Genomic DNA, 16,460 nt, shown 5'->3' with positions numbered 1-16,460 from the left:
TGGCTTGCGTAACTCTTCTCAAGCAAGGCTATGTACCTATGTGTATCTTAATGAGATTGGCTGAATTTAGGATGGCTTTCACGCAAGTCTGCCCAATAAGTGGCAGTGCTTAGCTGTCAAGGTTACGGTCCCACACACTTCATTTCTTTCACCTTTGTCTTCCTGCAGTGTAACTTTCACAGCTGAGCTGCTAGAAAGTATTGGTTATTGTCAACCTTTCTCAGTTTCAGCTGTCAGCGTACATTTTGCTGGTAATTCACCGTCACCTAAGCAGTTGGCAGTAGATAAAAGAATCCCGTTTTATGATCTAAGTTTGTATGCTCTGTTTGCATCTACAGCCTCAGCACAAGTGTGGACGTCCTCGAGAAGAAATGTGAGGAGCTCCAGGAACTTGCTGACCACCTGCGGTTGAGCCTGAGACCCAGGGACCAACAGGATGAGGCAGCTGACACTGCCGCAGCAACTCAGCAGAGCATCTCACCAGATGATGATGAACCCAGCACCAATCATCTCCTGGCTCCTGCCTGCCCCAGTGGGGAGGACACTGATTTTGTTGGCTTTGAGGTAAGGATGGACAGTTTATGTGAAGACAACATTCCATAACCGTTGTCATTGCCATTGTCACTGTCGCCATGTTTCCCAGCTCAATTCAGCCCACTCAAAAAAAGTTCCTCCTCGAGCTACTATCTCAGGCTACCCAAATTGACAGTGAAGGCTGTCAGTCATATCCTTACCATGGATTACACGTTATGGATTACACACTTAGGGCTTTGCTTTGGACACGTTGCAGAACCACGGCATCCCTAGTGGCTGCCCTAAAAACCACTGAGTGGAGCAGATACCGTGCCTCTCCTGTCTTGTGACCTCCTCCTTCTCACGACACTAAGCATGACCGGGCTGCAGTACCCACATGCGCAGTTGGTGCCTCACATGACATTTATTCTACCTTTTCTTTACTCTCTAGTTTCTCCCTCTCGCAACTCTAAGCATGCTCCAGGTCAAGCACTTCCTCAGCAATTAACAAAGTGCTACCCCAAGGAAGTTCCATAGAGTTCCAAAGGAGATTTTATGGTAGTTATCAAAGTTCTCTCCCAAGGAGGTCCCATAGGACTGCCAAAGCACTTCTTAAAGAAAATGCATGGCAGTACCAAAGTCCCATAGGAGGAGGTCCCAAGAAGGTCCCATAGAGATACCAGAGTAGTCCCGAAAGAGACTCCACAGCAGTTACCAAAGTGTTCCCCAAGGAAGTCCTATAGGAGTTTCAAAGCAATTATGAATGAGAATGCATGTCAGTTACGTAAGTGCTTCCCGAAGGAGGTTCCGTAAGTGTGCCAAAGCAGTCCTTAAAGAGATTTCACAGCAGTTACCAAAGCGGGCACAAAAGAGTTCTTACAACTATCTCTGTATAGCATCCTATGCATCATGTAGGGAGCCTCTGACTTTTTTATTATGTTTACTGAAGGCCATGGTGGTGATAGTAATTAATGGATTTTTAGTTGTACAGCGGGCTGCAGCACAGGGCATGCCATAGTGGAGGACTATGGATAAATTTTGAATTTGTTAACATGCACTGAAGTCTCAGGACACAGGTGTTCCTGCCTTTCACCTCCATCAAAGTGCAGCTGCAACAGCCGGTATTGAACCACCACTGTAGGGATGTCAGAGGACTGCAGGTTTGTTTATCAGCATAAGTCACTTTCCCACTTTACACATGCTAGTGCCTTGTGCCAAATACTGGACAGCTTCCACTTGAGTAAACTCAGATGTGTGCATGGTACTATGTGTGGTTCCTGTTCTGCTTCCACCAGCTACAGGTGCAATCATGCCACCAAGCAATCAGGGGGGACTTGTTATTTGTGTGCTGTGCTGCCTTAACGTCCTTGAGTAATTTGTGCCTTGGGCTGAGAGATCCCCATTTTTCATGCCTTCTAATGAAACAGTGTGTGACGTGTAGCGATGAAAAGAATTGACAGATGGTCTTGCAGCCTAGTGTCACATTTGTGTGTTTTTGGGTTAGCTGCGCAGTGAAAGAAACAACTCCTGTAAGTTGCCCAAGCTATTGGGTGACCAACATCGGCAATGAGAAAGCCAGTGCAATTGTGCCTTTTGTATCTCTAAATCCTTGAATTTTTCATCATTTCATGACTTGGCATTGCATCGCTTAGTCTGATGGAATGCATTCACGTACATGCATGTATGTATTTTTGATTCAGATGTCTGAGCAGTCACGCCACCAGAGAGGATAGTCCTCTAGTTTCTGCTGATAAGGAAACCTCATGGTTCATGGGACCTAACTTGCTGGAGATTTTCTTGTTCCTACTGGAGCCGCTCTCCGGCAGTGTGGCTTTGCTGCTACGTGTAGCATCTCATACCTTTTCATTTATATTTTCGGCTATGGGTATACCAAACCACTATCGTCCTCTCTAGGACACGATCATTTTTGTTTGGTATTTGTTTAAGCTTGTTGTGCAAATGCTAGTGGTGCAGGCTAGGGCTTGCTGTTTTTCAGTTTTTTTGGGGCAGCACTCAACCGAATGACAGCCCATTGTGCTGTAGTCTGTGCAAACAGGACACTAGTTTTCTTGTTTACTTTTATCATGCACCCTAATTAATGCCTGCTGCACATTGAAACAGGTTTTTTTTTCACTCTCTAAACTCCATCGGCAATTTTCTTTTTATTTCTTTTTCTTGCCCACTCTACTCTTTGTCTAAGATCCAAAGATTTAATAAAAACATATGGGCCATAGAATCAGTTGAAGCATGGTTCATCAGAACTCCAGCAGCTTTTTTGCTGCATTAATTTTTGATATCATTCTGCTGGTCTGACCTTAGATATGCCGTTTGAGTGCCGCTACCCACTGTGTCTGTACTGCTTCTTTACTTGTAGCTTTGTAGCTTTTGCCTTGTAAATCTAAAGCATTCAGTGAATAAGGGTTTTGCAAATAATATTTCGCATTGAAAAAAACTACACTTGGGTGGATGCTGATGAGTAATTACTCCTTTATTACTCTAAAGACAGTACTGAGAATCTCGTTCCTGGCCTAAATATGCATGTATGACCGGTGCAGGCCACGTGGCTCACACAGTCACTATTTGCTTCGATAAAGCTTGACTGACTGCAACAATACGGTTTTATAAAACAGATGCACAGTTATTAGGATAGCAATCACAAAACAAAGGAAACAGGAGTCATTTGCACCAATATGGGCGCATGTACAGGCACCTGAGAAACCAAGTTTTAGGTGCACACCGGATGAACAAATAAGCATTTCTCACTCTCTGCAGGAGAGCCCCTTTGGGACAGAGCTGGTCCGCCTCCGCTGCTCTCTGTCGCGGCTCAAGTGCCAACTGACCAAGGAGCAGGAGACGCGCGAGGAGCTCCAAGCTGAGGTCGACAACCTCGTTCAGGTGATGCACGCTACAAAACATGTCTGACATTTGGACTAGTTTACTCCTGTTCGTCTCTCAGGATGGAGCACAGAAATGACAGACACATACGGAAGAGCAGACAGCAGTGGTCCTAGTGCAGTAGAATCTCAGTGAACTGAATCTCATGGGTTCGGGAAAAACTCTCGTATCGTATCGTATGAAACGGGCAAAATTCATATGAAGAAGCACGGGAGATGCATTTATGCAGATCTGTTTATGGCTGACTGGATTTATTTACTGCCGAGCTACAGCTCAGTTCTCGTGGTGTTTACTGTACAAGTTGCAATCGCAGTGTCAGCAGTTTGCGGGCAGCGCTTAGTGCCGGAGGGTTAGGTTGTCGTTCGCGCATTTTTATCATCCTTAGTGGTGCAGGAGAGTGTTTGGAACATCTGAAATGCTGTACACAGTGCACTCTGGCCAGAGCATTTTACAAATTCGTATAAACTGGGATCATATCATGAAGATTCTGCTGTACTGTCTATTCTTCTTTCTTGCAATGCTCGCTTTTTGCACTCCATCCTGAGAGGGGCACGGCTTCACATGTAAGGCTTTCTGGAAGTCAACTCTTTTACTTGTCTTTATTTTAAACCTCAGAATCTTCACAACAAGCATGGAACTTTCACACATGGTGCAATTTTGTCCATTCGAAGTTTTGCCAAGGTGTAGTGTGCAGCATTCTGAGATGTTTTCTTTATTTACGGAGGCAGAGAGGAGTTGCACTAGGTTTCTGTTTTTCAGTATTTTCTAGCTTTAATTCTGCAGGCTGTTGCGAAAGAAACTGAAAGCCACCTTTAACATTGCACTGTCGTCAGTCGCTAGAGTGTAACTTTGCGTTTTAAGTGCAGCGCACTCACATTAGTGCAGTGATAACCAAACGAGAACATTTTTTCCATTCGGCTTTTGTTTCAGTAGAGAAAGCGAAGGTGGACCCGAGTTTAAATTTTCTTTCTGGGTGTCTTTTCGTTCGTTTGTTTGTGAAATATGCTTAATGTTATGTTTTCTTTTTTTAAGAAAGTCAATGAGTGCAGAGCATCTTGTTTGTCAGTGCCAGCTTGAGGTTACCTGAACAGGCATAGGTTACCTGAACAGGCATAGGTTACGGGAGTCAGTCCCATATTCCCACTTTGGGAATATAACAAAACAGTCCCCCACACTGTTTGCAAGATAAGATTTTCCAGAAAGGTCAGATAGTGCGTCAATTGGTTAACTAGAGGCACATACATATGAAGTGCTGGCACAGTGTGTATAAATCCACTAGGTGAGCCCCCACTTTCACTGTAGTGAAAACAATATAGGAATGTCAATGCACAGGCTGCCTTGCACGTACATTGCCTCCCCTCTTTTCAGCTTATTATTTCACATTGGTGATCTACATGTGCTCAAGAGGAATAAAAGTAAAATTTCTGAAAAGCAGAGATTTTTTGTCATTATAATTAAAGCACAAGCTGTCATGAGAACTGAACCATGCTGAAATCAGTCGGTCAACAGAAAAATTCTTTGAATTTTTTACCAGGCAACCTCGTTTCAAAGAAAACTTTTGTTTAAAAGTTGTTTGAATGAGCTCTGCTCTGAAGGCATTAAGAAATTGGCATCAGTTGAGATAATTGGTATTTTCATGTGTTTTCAGACTGGCATATTGTCTAGCTCTGATGATAAGCACATATTAGCCTGTTGCAATTTCCAGTCAGCAGGCCACCGATATGGGTGCTCTGCTAGGTTGATGCATGGCTCATTGTTGGCAACCTGCAGGAAAACATGCGACTACAAGAGGAGGTGCTGGCGTCTCAGGAACGGGAGCACCAGTGCCTGAACCTCCAGATGGAGATGGACATCCTCGAAGATGACAGGCAGGTCCCCTTCTTGTTTCTATTGCAGCACTACCAACTGCAGAGCAGCATGTGTCTAAACATGGGGTCCTTCAGCAGTTTTGTGTTTGCTTTTTCTCTCTTGTCAAGTACGAATGCATATGTGTTCTGTTTATTTACCAAAAGCAAAACAGCTGTTACTACTTCCATTTCTCTTGCAACTTTCTGAATAAAATTTTTAGATAAAGAATTACCTGCTCACTGAATGGCATGTTGTTTAAATTTAACTCCACTTGGCGTGGATATATCATCCTTGCTCTGCAGTTTTTGATCTGTTCCCTTCCGTAGAGATCAGTGTGGGGACTTATAATTGCTTTGGTGCGTACTCAGAAATTTTTATTTTGAGCTGCAAGCATGTTTTCATGACAAACTGTTAGAACAGCTACTCGAATGCTTCAGGGACTATCTCATGAAATGTCTACAGAGTGCCCAGTAATATTTCTTCAAGCATAGCTGTGAAGATTCAGTAGTAGTAGCCTTCATGAGGCATTGCACTAGACCACTTGCTTTTGAGGACAGTAATACCCTTCAATTAATAAGACGATGCTGCCACAGTGTATGGAATGCGTGCCTAAACAAGCGCTTTGGATAAAGTGCTGATGTACTCGAGAAGGAGCACATGTGTGAGATGACATGGTATCATAAGCTCAGCCAGTGCGGTATGTCTCTCTGTTCCTTGGGATCTAGCCAAAGCAGCCTCTAATGTTTTGAAGATTTTGTCTGACTTGGAATGGTCTGTTGACCAATCTTCAGTACTGTACTTTTCCTCACTACTGTAATGAACTCATTTTGATTCCATAAAAAAGTTTCAGTTGTTTGGTGTTTTTTTTAAATACATGTCACAAAACAAAACAGAATACGTTAGAGCACAATACCGAGCTTACTATAGAAAACGCATTCTCTTATGACGCAACCATAATTCAAAAGGAGATGACTGCTTTTCAGTGGAAGTGTCTTACATTCATGAATATAGGAGCTTCAATATTGATATCAGGCCTAGAGGTTAACAGAATTGCAAAAACATAAAAACGCTAATGCGCCCGTGTACTGTGCAAGATCCCCAGGTGGTCGAAATTATTCCGGAGCCCTCCACTACGGCACCTCTCTCTTCCTTTCTTCTTTCACTCCCGCCTTTATCCCTTCCCTTACGGCATGGTTCAAGTGTCCAACGATATATGAGACAGATACTGCGCCATTTCCTTTCCCCCCCAGAAAACCAATTATTATTATTACATTATAATTTCTAAAATTAAGCGTGTTAGAGTATATGAATGGACTCTAATAGTCATGGAATTGTGCGCATAACAGCCTCTCGCACAAAGTAATTGGGGAATTGCTAGAACATCGAAAATCAGTTGTAGCAAACTGGCTTCAAACTGTACTTGGGCATTAATTTCCTAGAGATATTGCTTTTATAAACAGGCTTGTGTTAAACCATTTTGTTCACGTCCCAAACAGCCAGATATATCAAGCTTTGTTTCTAGTATGTGTGAAAACATTCTCTAGGGTGCAAAAACGTGACCTCAGAGGGCATTAGTGCTTGGTTTTGGAAGGCACTTAGCACTTTGATCTAATGTTATAGTATTTGGATTGCTTATATAATACTAGCATTCAGGGCCCACTACCACTAGGTACTTTTTGTGCTAACAGTGTTGCCATGGAAATGCTGCTTTTACGTACACTTTGCTTTCGCATGTATTTAAAATTCAGCTATGGAGTGAAATAGCTTGTAGAATGAGATTGTTGGTTCTTGTCGTAGTGGTCCGAGGAATGACGCAGTGTTCGGCTGGGCCGGCAAAGTGCCTGACACTGCTTATTGCATGAGTGTAGGCACTGACAGCAACATTGTGGTCCTTCCCTTTAATAGTGGGTGCCACATCATTGCTTGCCACACTTCCGCAGATACATTCAGGCGTGGAAAGGTTGCGCGAAAGACACAAACACAAAATAGGACATGTGACGGAGTGTAGCAGACAACTGAGAGCATTGACACCAGATATCTGAGAATAAAAACGGAGTATGTGGAGCATGAAAAAAAAGTAACACTTTGGAGACAGCAAGACATCTTAGAATATCTTATTTAGAAATGCAAACTAGCTTTCATATACCACAACTTATGTCTTATTGTTACGTTGATAGCCCTTTTCTTTTATGAGGAACGCCTTTATCAGTTCCCGTGCAACACTATCCCTTTGCAGCACGGCGACTGTGATTGTGCACTTGACATTTGTAGATTTTTTTCAAGGCGTCTTGTACTGTTGTCAACAAATCAGTCATGCTGGCTATGTGTGAAATTCCTTGTGTACAGAATGGCAGGGCCAATGGCAGTACCAAGGGCAGGACAGAATGGCAGGGCAACAAAAAAGAATTGCTTTTTTATATCTAGAAATAAAGATGGATGTCGTGACGTTCTATGGCGTGAGTGCTGCGGAAGTTCTGTCTAATGCTGTTGACTCGTTTTTTTTTTTTGTTACGCGGTGGAGTGTTTTGTTAGGGCAGGTTGTTAGCCGCGAGTGTTTTTGCAGAAGAGCTTCAGATGATAATCGAGATGATTTGTACATTAATGCATTTGATAGATGAATCAGGTTGTGAGTCTGCATGCAGGCAGGTGGGCGTACATGCATTCATGAATTCCTGGAGTTTTTGAGCCATTCATGTTGTTTTCATTCATTTCATTTTCATCATTTTTACCCATACTGTCTACAATAACTTTTGTGTTTGCGCACATTCGTATTGTATTCATTTAACCCTATGCATGCCTTCTATGCAGGCATCTTTGTTCAAATTGCAGAGCGCTGAACAGGCTCGAGCAGTGTGAGGAGCCTGAGGAGGAGCTTGCTGAGCTCGACCACTTCTCCATGGTTCAGCTTAAGGACGGTCTCGTGGTATACGGGGAGCAAGAGAACATGCCCGAAGCTATCGATTCACGACCACAGGCACAGAGCCAGGATGCCGAGAGCCAGGTGTCGCTGCTGAGCGAACTAGACGCACAGTACCGGCTCCTCATCGACAAATATGAAGCACTGCTAGATGCAAGATGCCGCTCACTAGCCCTGGACGGACCAGCTCCCGAGCCTGGCTGGACAGGTGCCAAGTCCGCCAGTCCGGTCGCGGCTGTCAAAAAGAGTGACTACCCTTCTCTTTCTACTGGGAGTGACGCAGAGTCGGCAGAATCTGGTGAGGCATCGCTTTCCTCCGGCTTCTCGGAAATGACACCAGAGCGCGTGTTCACCGACCAGGCTGTGCAAACTGATGCAGCATTGGCCGAGGCGAAAAGGCAGCTTGCTTTGGACTTGACTGTCATAAAGAACCAAGGCGCCAGTGGGGATCCGCTGGGTCAGCATTTCACGCGAAGTCCGCCGGAGTACAAAAAGCTGTTCGCTGAAATATTCGCAGTGCTAAAGCGGACTGTGACAGACGGAGCCACCATCACAGAGAAGGTCGAGCTGCCGCCTCCCATGGAAACCACAGTGGTGGTGACATCCTGTTGCAAGAAGCCAGCACCGGCTGCCAGGGCTTCAAGTCCATGTGCAAGCCGAACTCCACCGCGCAAGCTGAACACAAACTTGGACATTAGCAAACTGTGTGACGTTGCTCCGGGACCAGTCTGCCCCGCTGAAGAGGTGAAATACAGGCTACCAGGAGGTATCACTTATGCCGAGGCAGTTCGCAGGGGGAGGCTACTCCGCAAGGCGACCACAGAGCGAAGGGTACCAAGAAAGTGAACTTGCTACCTTTGTGGTATTGCTTCGATAAGGGCAAAGAACCCGAAACGGAGGCTGCTACATCTATCTTTAAGCTACAAGTCTTGAATCTCTCAGGACACACAAAAATGAGAATGGGAAAAATCTATCATGCGAGCAAAGAAGCAACATTTTGTTTTCGGGGCTTGGAGTGACCGCAGATGATGGCTGACAATATTTTACCTGAAAAAGTCGAACATAATGCTCTGTACATAATGTTTTTGTGTTGTTTTCTTATGGATAAAACATTATATCAGAAAGTGCAACAATACTTTTATCATTTCACTCATTTAAGGTTACTCTTTTGCCTGAATTAAAGTTACAAGAGAGACGCTGAAGTTTTTTATTATGCTGCACTCAATGCAAGCAACATTTCGCTCAACTTTCAGTTTAAGTGTGCTGTTACTAAGTCATAGTTGTGTACTACTGTACACTTGAGAGAGAATGTGTCCTATTTTGAACTGCCTTTGCAATGCATCTGACCATGCTCTCAGTAAATGTGCAAACGCTATTCAAAACTGGAGGGCAGTTTCTGAGAACACATGACTGATAAACGCTCACAGCTATGTCTTAGCTGTCATAGCTATAAAACCATTCTCCGCACTGCTTCTCTCCGAGTTTTGTGAGATTGGCTGCCAAAATTTATGTTGCACCTTTTTTAGTGTGAGCACTACGTTGCCATTTGTACAGCAAAATTTGAAATTGAGAAGTGAGCACATTCGTTTGGATGTTTTTAATCCTTGTCCGCTATGCGTCCAACTCACTTCCCTTGCATTTAGTCTCAGTTTATTTTCAATTCTGACATCTGCCCATCTTTGATGATAATGTGCACAAAAATTTAGAATTGTGGTTTAAAAAATTCATACCTAATTATGGTGGCACCATGGAGTATAAAATCTGTTATCAGTTCAATTAGGTTCTAGAATTCTCTCTGTCCAACAGCATTTCAGTTTGTTGTGCAACATCATACATTTCTCTTGCATTTTCTGCTCATGCATACTGTTAGCTTTGTGCGTTACTAGTTCTGTGCATTCAACTTTCATAGCTGAATTTTCACAGAATTTTTTAGCCCTTAAAGGCTTGTGACACCTGTAGAAAGAGTCTAGAATTAATGAACAGTCCAAATTTGCTTCACATACGAAGTTCTGGGCACTATTCCTAGTAGGCAAAGAAACAAACCAAGCGAGGGTTTCTGCTCTGCGTCTATTTGCACATTTGCATAAACGATCATTTCACTTTTGTGCACCTCTTTCTGTTCTCACTGCTAGGCCCAGAATTCGCGAGTACATCTTGGCATTTGTTCTTGTGTTGTGCGAAAACTTCTTGAACATGGATTTATTTAGTGTGTCTTAAGATGTTACTGCCATTACAACAGGACTGATTTCTACGAGTTCCAAATTGTCAGCATCGGTACAAGTTGCTGATACTTTTAGTCATTGGTGGGAACAGAACTGTATGCCAAACTGGCTGTTTCCTGATTTGTATTGCTATTTTGATTGCTTCTAGGCAGCTTGTGTACAGCCTGTAGAAGCAGTGTAATTCCTTAGCATTGAACCTTTGTTTAGCGCAGCAGCCATATTCAAAATGTCTTGATAGCAGTTACTGCCATTTGACTTGTTTGCTACATTGCGTTCAAGTCAGAACTGCTCCGTTTTACATGAGTTCAGGGAATCTCGTGGGGAAGCTTATACTTTGCCTAGGGCATGAGATGCACATTGTGAAGTCGGCGGTGTGAGGAATATCTGTGTGTTGGCACAACGTGGTTGTTAAGTTAATGTCTGAAGTACAGATATTTTTCAGCAAAGTAGAGTCCACAAAGTATTATGCCACTGACAGACATTGAGGAAGTGCCTGTTATGGCTCCTTGACCATGTGGAACATTTTCCAGGGTTTGTGTACATAAGACAGAAAAGGCCCTCTACTGCTCATGCAGGTGACAGTGAATACAAATACTTGTAAATATGGTGAGATTGTGAATGGTTTTAAAAAGTCTTGGAGTGCCAATGCAGGATGCCAAGTGTATTTTTGTTTGATGCAGAGTTGAAATATATATGCATTATATCTTTTGTCACTGTGCTGAGCATATCCACCTTATTAAGCATGCACAAAGCAGGTTTGTACAAATGTGTAAACCTTGTAAATCACTGAAATAAAGTATACGAGATTTCATTTGGCATCCCATGTATTGTTGAGATGATTTCTTCATTGCGCAATGCGCTTGTAAATGAACTCGATTTTAGGCAATTCAGCAGCAATTTCTTTCACCATGTAAGGAGACACACTAATAATGGAAGCAAGACATGAACACGAACGTAACAGTTACTTCCAAGCTGTGTATTGTTGATACCTGGACTTTGCTGTTTTGCTGTGCTATGTATTAGAAACACTAGTGTGTGGATAAAATATACCTTTCAGCTGCACTTGATAGCTAGTGCAGCTATCCCCTGTGCTTGCTGCAAGGAAAAAAAATGACTCGATTTGCGTCTTTAGGCCAAATCCAAATTAGGTGCACTAGTGCTCTGTGCCAATTGTTTTGCATTGTTTATCATCAACCTGCCACTTAGGTCATCCCAAGAGAAATTGGCCAATGGCCAATGGTTGGTAACTAGCTGGCGTCGAGCTGGCAGCCGGTGTGCACGGCAGACTCGGCTCGGGCCAGCATCGGGCCACGGCTGGCCAACTGCTGCGTTGACCTATGATTGACAAAAGGCAAAGAACCGACCGCTGGCAAATGCCTGGCAATAGTTGGCCGCCGACGCGTAGGCAAGCAAACACAGGCCGACACCGGGCTGCCGCTGGCCACCAACCACTAATTCAAATAGAAGGTATTTGCAACGTAGTCCACTCATTTGCATTTCTGGTTTGTGTCATCCCATAATCACAGCTGAATGAAATAATATTGTTTAACATGCAAGAGACACTGGCTCCAACAGCAGGGTTTTAGATTTGGAGTATATAAGCTGGTGAAAATTCTTCATTCTGTGGATGTGTGCTCCGCATGTTGGAGCTACATCACCTTTTCTCGGTTGTTTAGTGTTTCTATTGCTTGATCTGCGTGTAGCATCGGCTTGATGTTAGGCATTGGTATTCGTGACAGTGTGATAATATTACTATTCAAATTGTGTGCTCCGCATGTTGGAGCTACATCACCTTTTCTCGGTTGTTTAGTGTTTCTATTGCTTGATCTGCGTGTAGCATCGGCTTGATGTTAGGCATTGGTATTCGTGACAGTGTGATAATATTACTATTCAAATTTCACCGACAAAGGTGTCTTCACTGGGGCCAAACAACAACTCCATTGTGATAAGTTGCAGTCCTTTCTTTTTCGTCTAAATACAGAGAATGCAATTAGGCTGCGAATGTTTTTCATCTCTTTTGTACAGCTGCACTCTAGCGTACTATATAGCATGAAAGGTAATTTATTGTTAGGCCGTCGTAGGGCTGAGCATGGCCCAGCATTGGTAAGCAGTAATCGGCTCAAGCAAGGCCAATGTCAATCCCCAACCACGGCTCGAGCTGGTTTGCCGAGCTCGAAACAGGGACGGCCTGGTTGGCTGCCGGGGACGGGCCATCGACGGGCCACGCAAGTTTTTTCTATTGGGATGTGACCTTCTGACAAATCAAAACCAGCCAGGTGTGCATGCACACACATACCTGCACCAGTTTCCTACAACTCACTGGGCAGGTGGGCAGCCTGCCACAAAGCGCCCAAGCAACAGAGTTAATCGGTCCAATATTGGAAATAGATGGTTTCACTCTTGTCAATTGCAGGACCAACCTTTGCCAATACAATTCCAATATTGGGCCGATTACACGTGCTGCTTAGGAGGCTTCAGAAAAACGACGGCTAAAGGCAGGGAATGGCCACTATAAGTGCTTGCACTCTAAAAGACTTGTCATAGGACAGCTAACAGACGCAGCACAGTTTCAGCCATACATCGGACCCACAAGTGTTACGACACATCCAAGCAGTGGCCCTTAGGAGTTCTCGCCATTTGCAATGCAACTCCAGTGCCTGTAAAACAAAAACTGTGGGCTTTATATGGACGAATCTTGTACACTTTTCCAATAATTTATAAAAACATGATCTGCATCTCTAAATGCAATGTGTAAAATGCTTCTCTCGACTACGCAGCTAGCTTGTTCATGCAGCAATTCAACGCATGGCATATGTTACGATGTGTTATGTAGTACTTGCTTAAATCAGTTAGAATTAGTTAAAAATCTGCATTCCAAAGATCTAAATCAAGCAGCATGCACTGATCCATCTCACTTCCCCTGGGTAAGCGACCTCTGTAAAGTGAAAGTGGCAGTGAACTACCTTTAGGGTGGATGCGTCTCAAGAATCGTTCCAGTATGCGTTGCTTGTTTGGGTTTTTGTCACAGCAGACTATGCGAATTTTCAATTATTTCTGACTGAATCAGGCAAGTAACATGTTATTAGAGAAAAGAGACCATTAAATGCTACATCACGCATTAAATTACAGCACAAATAAGCAACTGGTGTAGCAGAGAGAAGAATTTCACATGTTGAATTTAGCAATCCAACATGTGTTATTAAAAAACTGGAAGCGTGTACAGCGACAACCAGGAAATAAAAAAGGACGAAATATTGAGCCCTGAGTAGCGTGATAGTCGCATCAACCACAACGCGCTCAAGACTGCTGGCGCCGGCGAGCATTGAAGTGGAGCCAAAAAGCTCGTACAAAACTGCTGTGCAAAGGATTTATTGGCAGTTGTGAAGAAGACCATGTTAGAGAGCACAGGAGATTTTTATTTTCTTTTCATCGGGTATCGTGATGGGAGATGAAGGCGGTGGAGCACATTGCTCAGTGAACACGCTTAACGCAGCAGTGAAGGCGATCGTGTATGCCGTTCATGGGAACATCACGCTGAATGCAGTAACTGTGCACATTCCAGATGGAGGAGGTCATGTCGTTCATAACAAGAGCACGCTGAGTGCAGTAACGGTGCACATTCCTGATGGAAAAGGTCGTGTTCATAACAAGAGCATGCTGAATGCAGTAACGGTGCACAATCCAGATGGAGGAGGTCATGTCGTTCATAGCAAGAGCGCGCTGAATGCAGTAACGGTGCACATTCCTGATGGAGGAGGTCATGTCGTTCATGGCAAGAGCGCGCTGAATGCAGTAACGGTGCATATTCCTGATGGAGGAGGTCATGTCGTTCATGGCAAGAGCACGCTGAATGCACATTCTGAGTGCACATTCCTGATGGAGGAGGTCATGTCGTTCATGGCAAGAGCACGCTGAATGCAGTAACGGTGTACATTCCAGATGAAGGAGGTCATGTCGTTCATGGCAAGAGCATGCTGAATGCAGTAACGGTGCATATTCCTGATGGAGGAGGTCATGTCGTTCATGGCAAGAGCACGCTGAATGCAGTAACGGTGCACATTCCTGATGGAGGAGGTCATGTCGTTCATGGCAAGAGCACGCTGAATGCAGTAACGGTGCACATTCTAGATGAAGTGCTCGTGAGGAACAGAAAAATCTTGCACGACACGCGGCTGTCACTGCAGGGCCAGATCATAGTTCAGAAGAGGCCACGCCCGATACACGAAATAGCATGCCCACTTGGTGTGTGTAGTATGGGAAAACCAGAGACAACGAACCTGCAGACACAAAAGGCGATGTAAACAACATCACACAAGCAGGGAATTCGCACACACTCTGACAGCACCAAACCAACGTTACTATAGGCCCAGCAAATTTGTTTTGTAACAAAAAATGAGGTCCCGCTGACAGTTGCTCTTGTGGAAAGGTGAATTTCATGGACAGCTGGTGTGCGTGGTCGGCGACGTGTGACCGGACATTTACCCTGTGACAAAGGGTAACGGTGTGTCACTGGGGTACGGTAAGCATGAGTCACGCACAGTCACTCATCCATCCATAACACATCTAGGGACATAAGTGCATGTCAGAATGCGGCGTTGACAATGTAGGACTATCCGGGTACAGTAAGCAGTCAGTCGGTTTGGGTGTCGGGATTAGGGTTGTGTGGTTTGTTTGGGGCTTTATGATGCATTAGAGGATGTTGAGCCTCAGATAGACCGTGAGTGTGGCGGCTGTGCAGGCTGCGTATAGACAAACGTGGACTAGGCAACCTCACAGAAAGACACTCTAATAGCAAGCGCTGACAAGTGGAAATGAGAAGAAACCAAAGTAAATAAAAGCTATTCGGAGTGGGCTTAACTGCATACAAATAAAGGCTAAATAATCAATTGCAGCAATATCTCAAACTTAACTGCCAGGAAAACAAAACATAAGAAAAGCGTGAATGAAAAAACGCGCACAAGGAACGGGAAAGTTGAGGCTTCGATACTGACGAGCCGGTTTCAGGGGGGGGGGACCTCGAGGAGACGAAGGCCCGGCAGCTGAAAGAAAAGAAAAAGATCAATAAAAGAAGCTGGTCGCAGACGAAACATTTCATACTACGCTTAAGTCGCAATTAATGCTCATACATACATGGCAAACAAAACAGGCCGAGTCCTATCAACAGCTAATCAGTCAGGATCTACCAGAGAAAACAAAAGTGCGAAAGCAGTTCACCCGCCAGGGGTAAACACTCAAGGCCTCTGCACACCGCCTCGCGTCGTGGATAGCGGCGGACAGGGGCAGATGAAGGTGTCAGCTCTACACGCCACATCGGCAGTGACTCGGAGCTGGAACACTGGAGCCCTCGCAGCGGCAACGATGGTCCGGAAGCTGCAGGTCACCGCGTCGATGTCCCAGAGGCGCTGACTACAGAGGCCCTCGTTGCGTTGACGGGAAGCAGAAGTGTGGAAACCATTGGTGTTCACGCTCAGTAGGTCGGCTTTGGGAAGGAGACGACGAAGCCGTTTGTCGCACTGCACCACCGGCGATGAGAACGCTACTCTGCCCGTGTGCCAAGTCGTTGTGGAGCATCGGTTTCTTTTCTCTTTTACAATTCTTGCTTTGCCTTTCTTTTCTGAGCACATTCGACAAGTCTCCTTGGTTTTCTTTCCAGCATTTATGTCATCCAACCTTGCGCACTAATAACTCATCACCGGGGGAAGTACAATGAACATCTCTGTACACTACAATGGAAAAACTGAAAGGCTCAGATATAAATGTACAGATGAAATACGTAAGGAAACAAGAAGCGAAGTAGACAAATAGGGGCAAATATTTTAGAGAAGAAAGCAACCTTACACGCCACAAAAGAGCCGGACTGACGTCCACCTTGCCTGGTCAAGAGGGCCCCTTGAAAGTATGCAAAAGTTGCTAATCTGCACATAGAGGTGATCAGGAATGACTGCACTGATAAGAAGGCCTGTTGGTTTTTGACTTTCACAGGCTAAGGTGAAATATATTTTGCAATAAATGAGAGAATCAGTAAGTTGGATGAAATTATTGGGCAGTTTGTAAATTAATGCCAA

At 44.4% G+C, this 16,460-nt stretch overlaps 1 protein-coding gene across 4 annotated transcripts in view; it reads left to right on the top strand.

The window, feature by feature from the left end:
- Positions 1 to 11,211, top strand: part of LOC144101102 (cerebellar degeneration-related protein 2-like) — a 138,502-nt gene extending 127,291 nt beyond the window's left edge. For all 4 annotated transcript variants that reach the window (XM_077634116.1, XM_077634119.1, XM_077634117.1 and 1 more), the window contains 4 exons: positions 339 to 564; positions 3,286 to 3,408; positions 5,179 to 5,276; positions 8,065 to 11,211. In XM_077634116.1, coding sequence (XP_077490242.1) covers positions 339 to 564; positions 3,286 to 3,408; positions 5,179 to 5,276; positions 8,065 to 9,019 — 1,402 coding nt within the window. In that variant the 3' untranslated portion in view covers positions 9,020 to 11,211. The remainder of the gene's footprint in view (positions 1 to 338; positions 565 to 3,285; positions 3,409 to 5,178; positions 5,277 to 8,064) is intronic.
- Positions 11,212 to 16,460: the final 5,249 nt, after the last annotated feature.

Source organism: Amblyomma americanum, chromosome 8 (genome assembly GCF_052857255.1).
Source record: "Amblyomma americanum isolate KBUSLIRL-KWMA chromosome 8, ASM5285725v1, whole genome shotgun sequence".
NCBI classification, from domain to species: Eukaryota; Metazoa; Arthropoda; class Arachnida; order Ixodida; family Ixodidae; genus Amblyomma; species Amblyomma americanum.
Note: the sequence above shows the minus strand (reverse complement) of the source record. Positions and strands in the feature narration are given on the sequence as shown.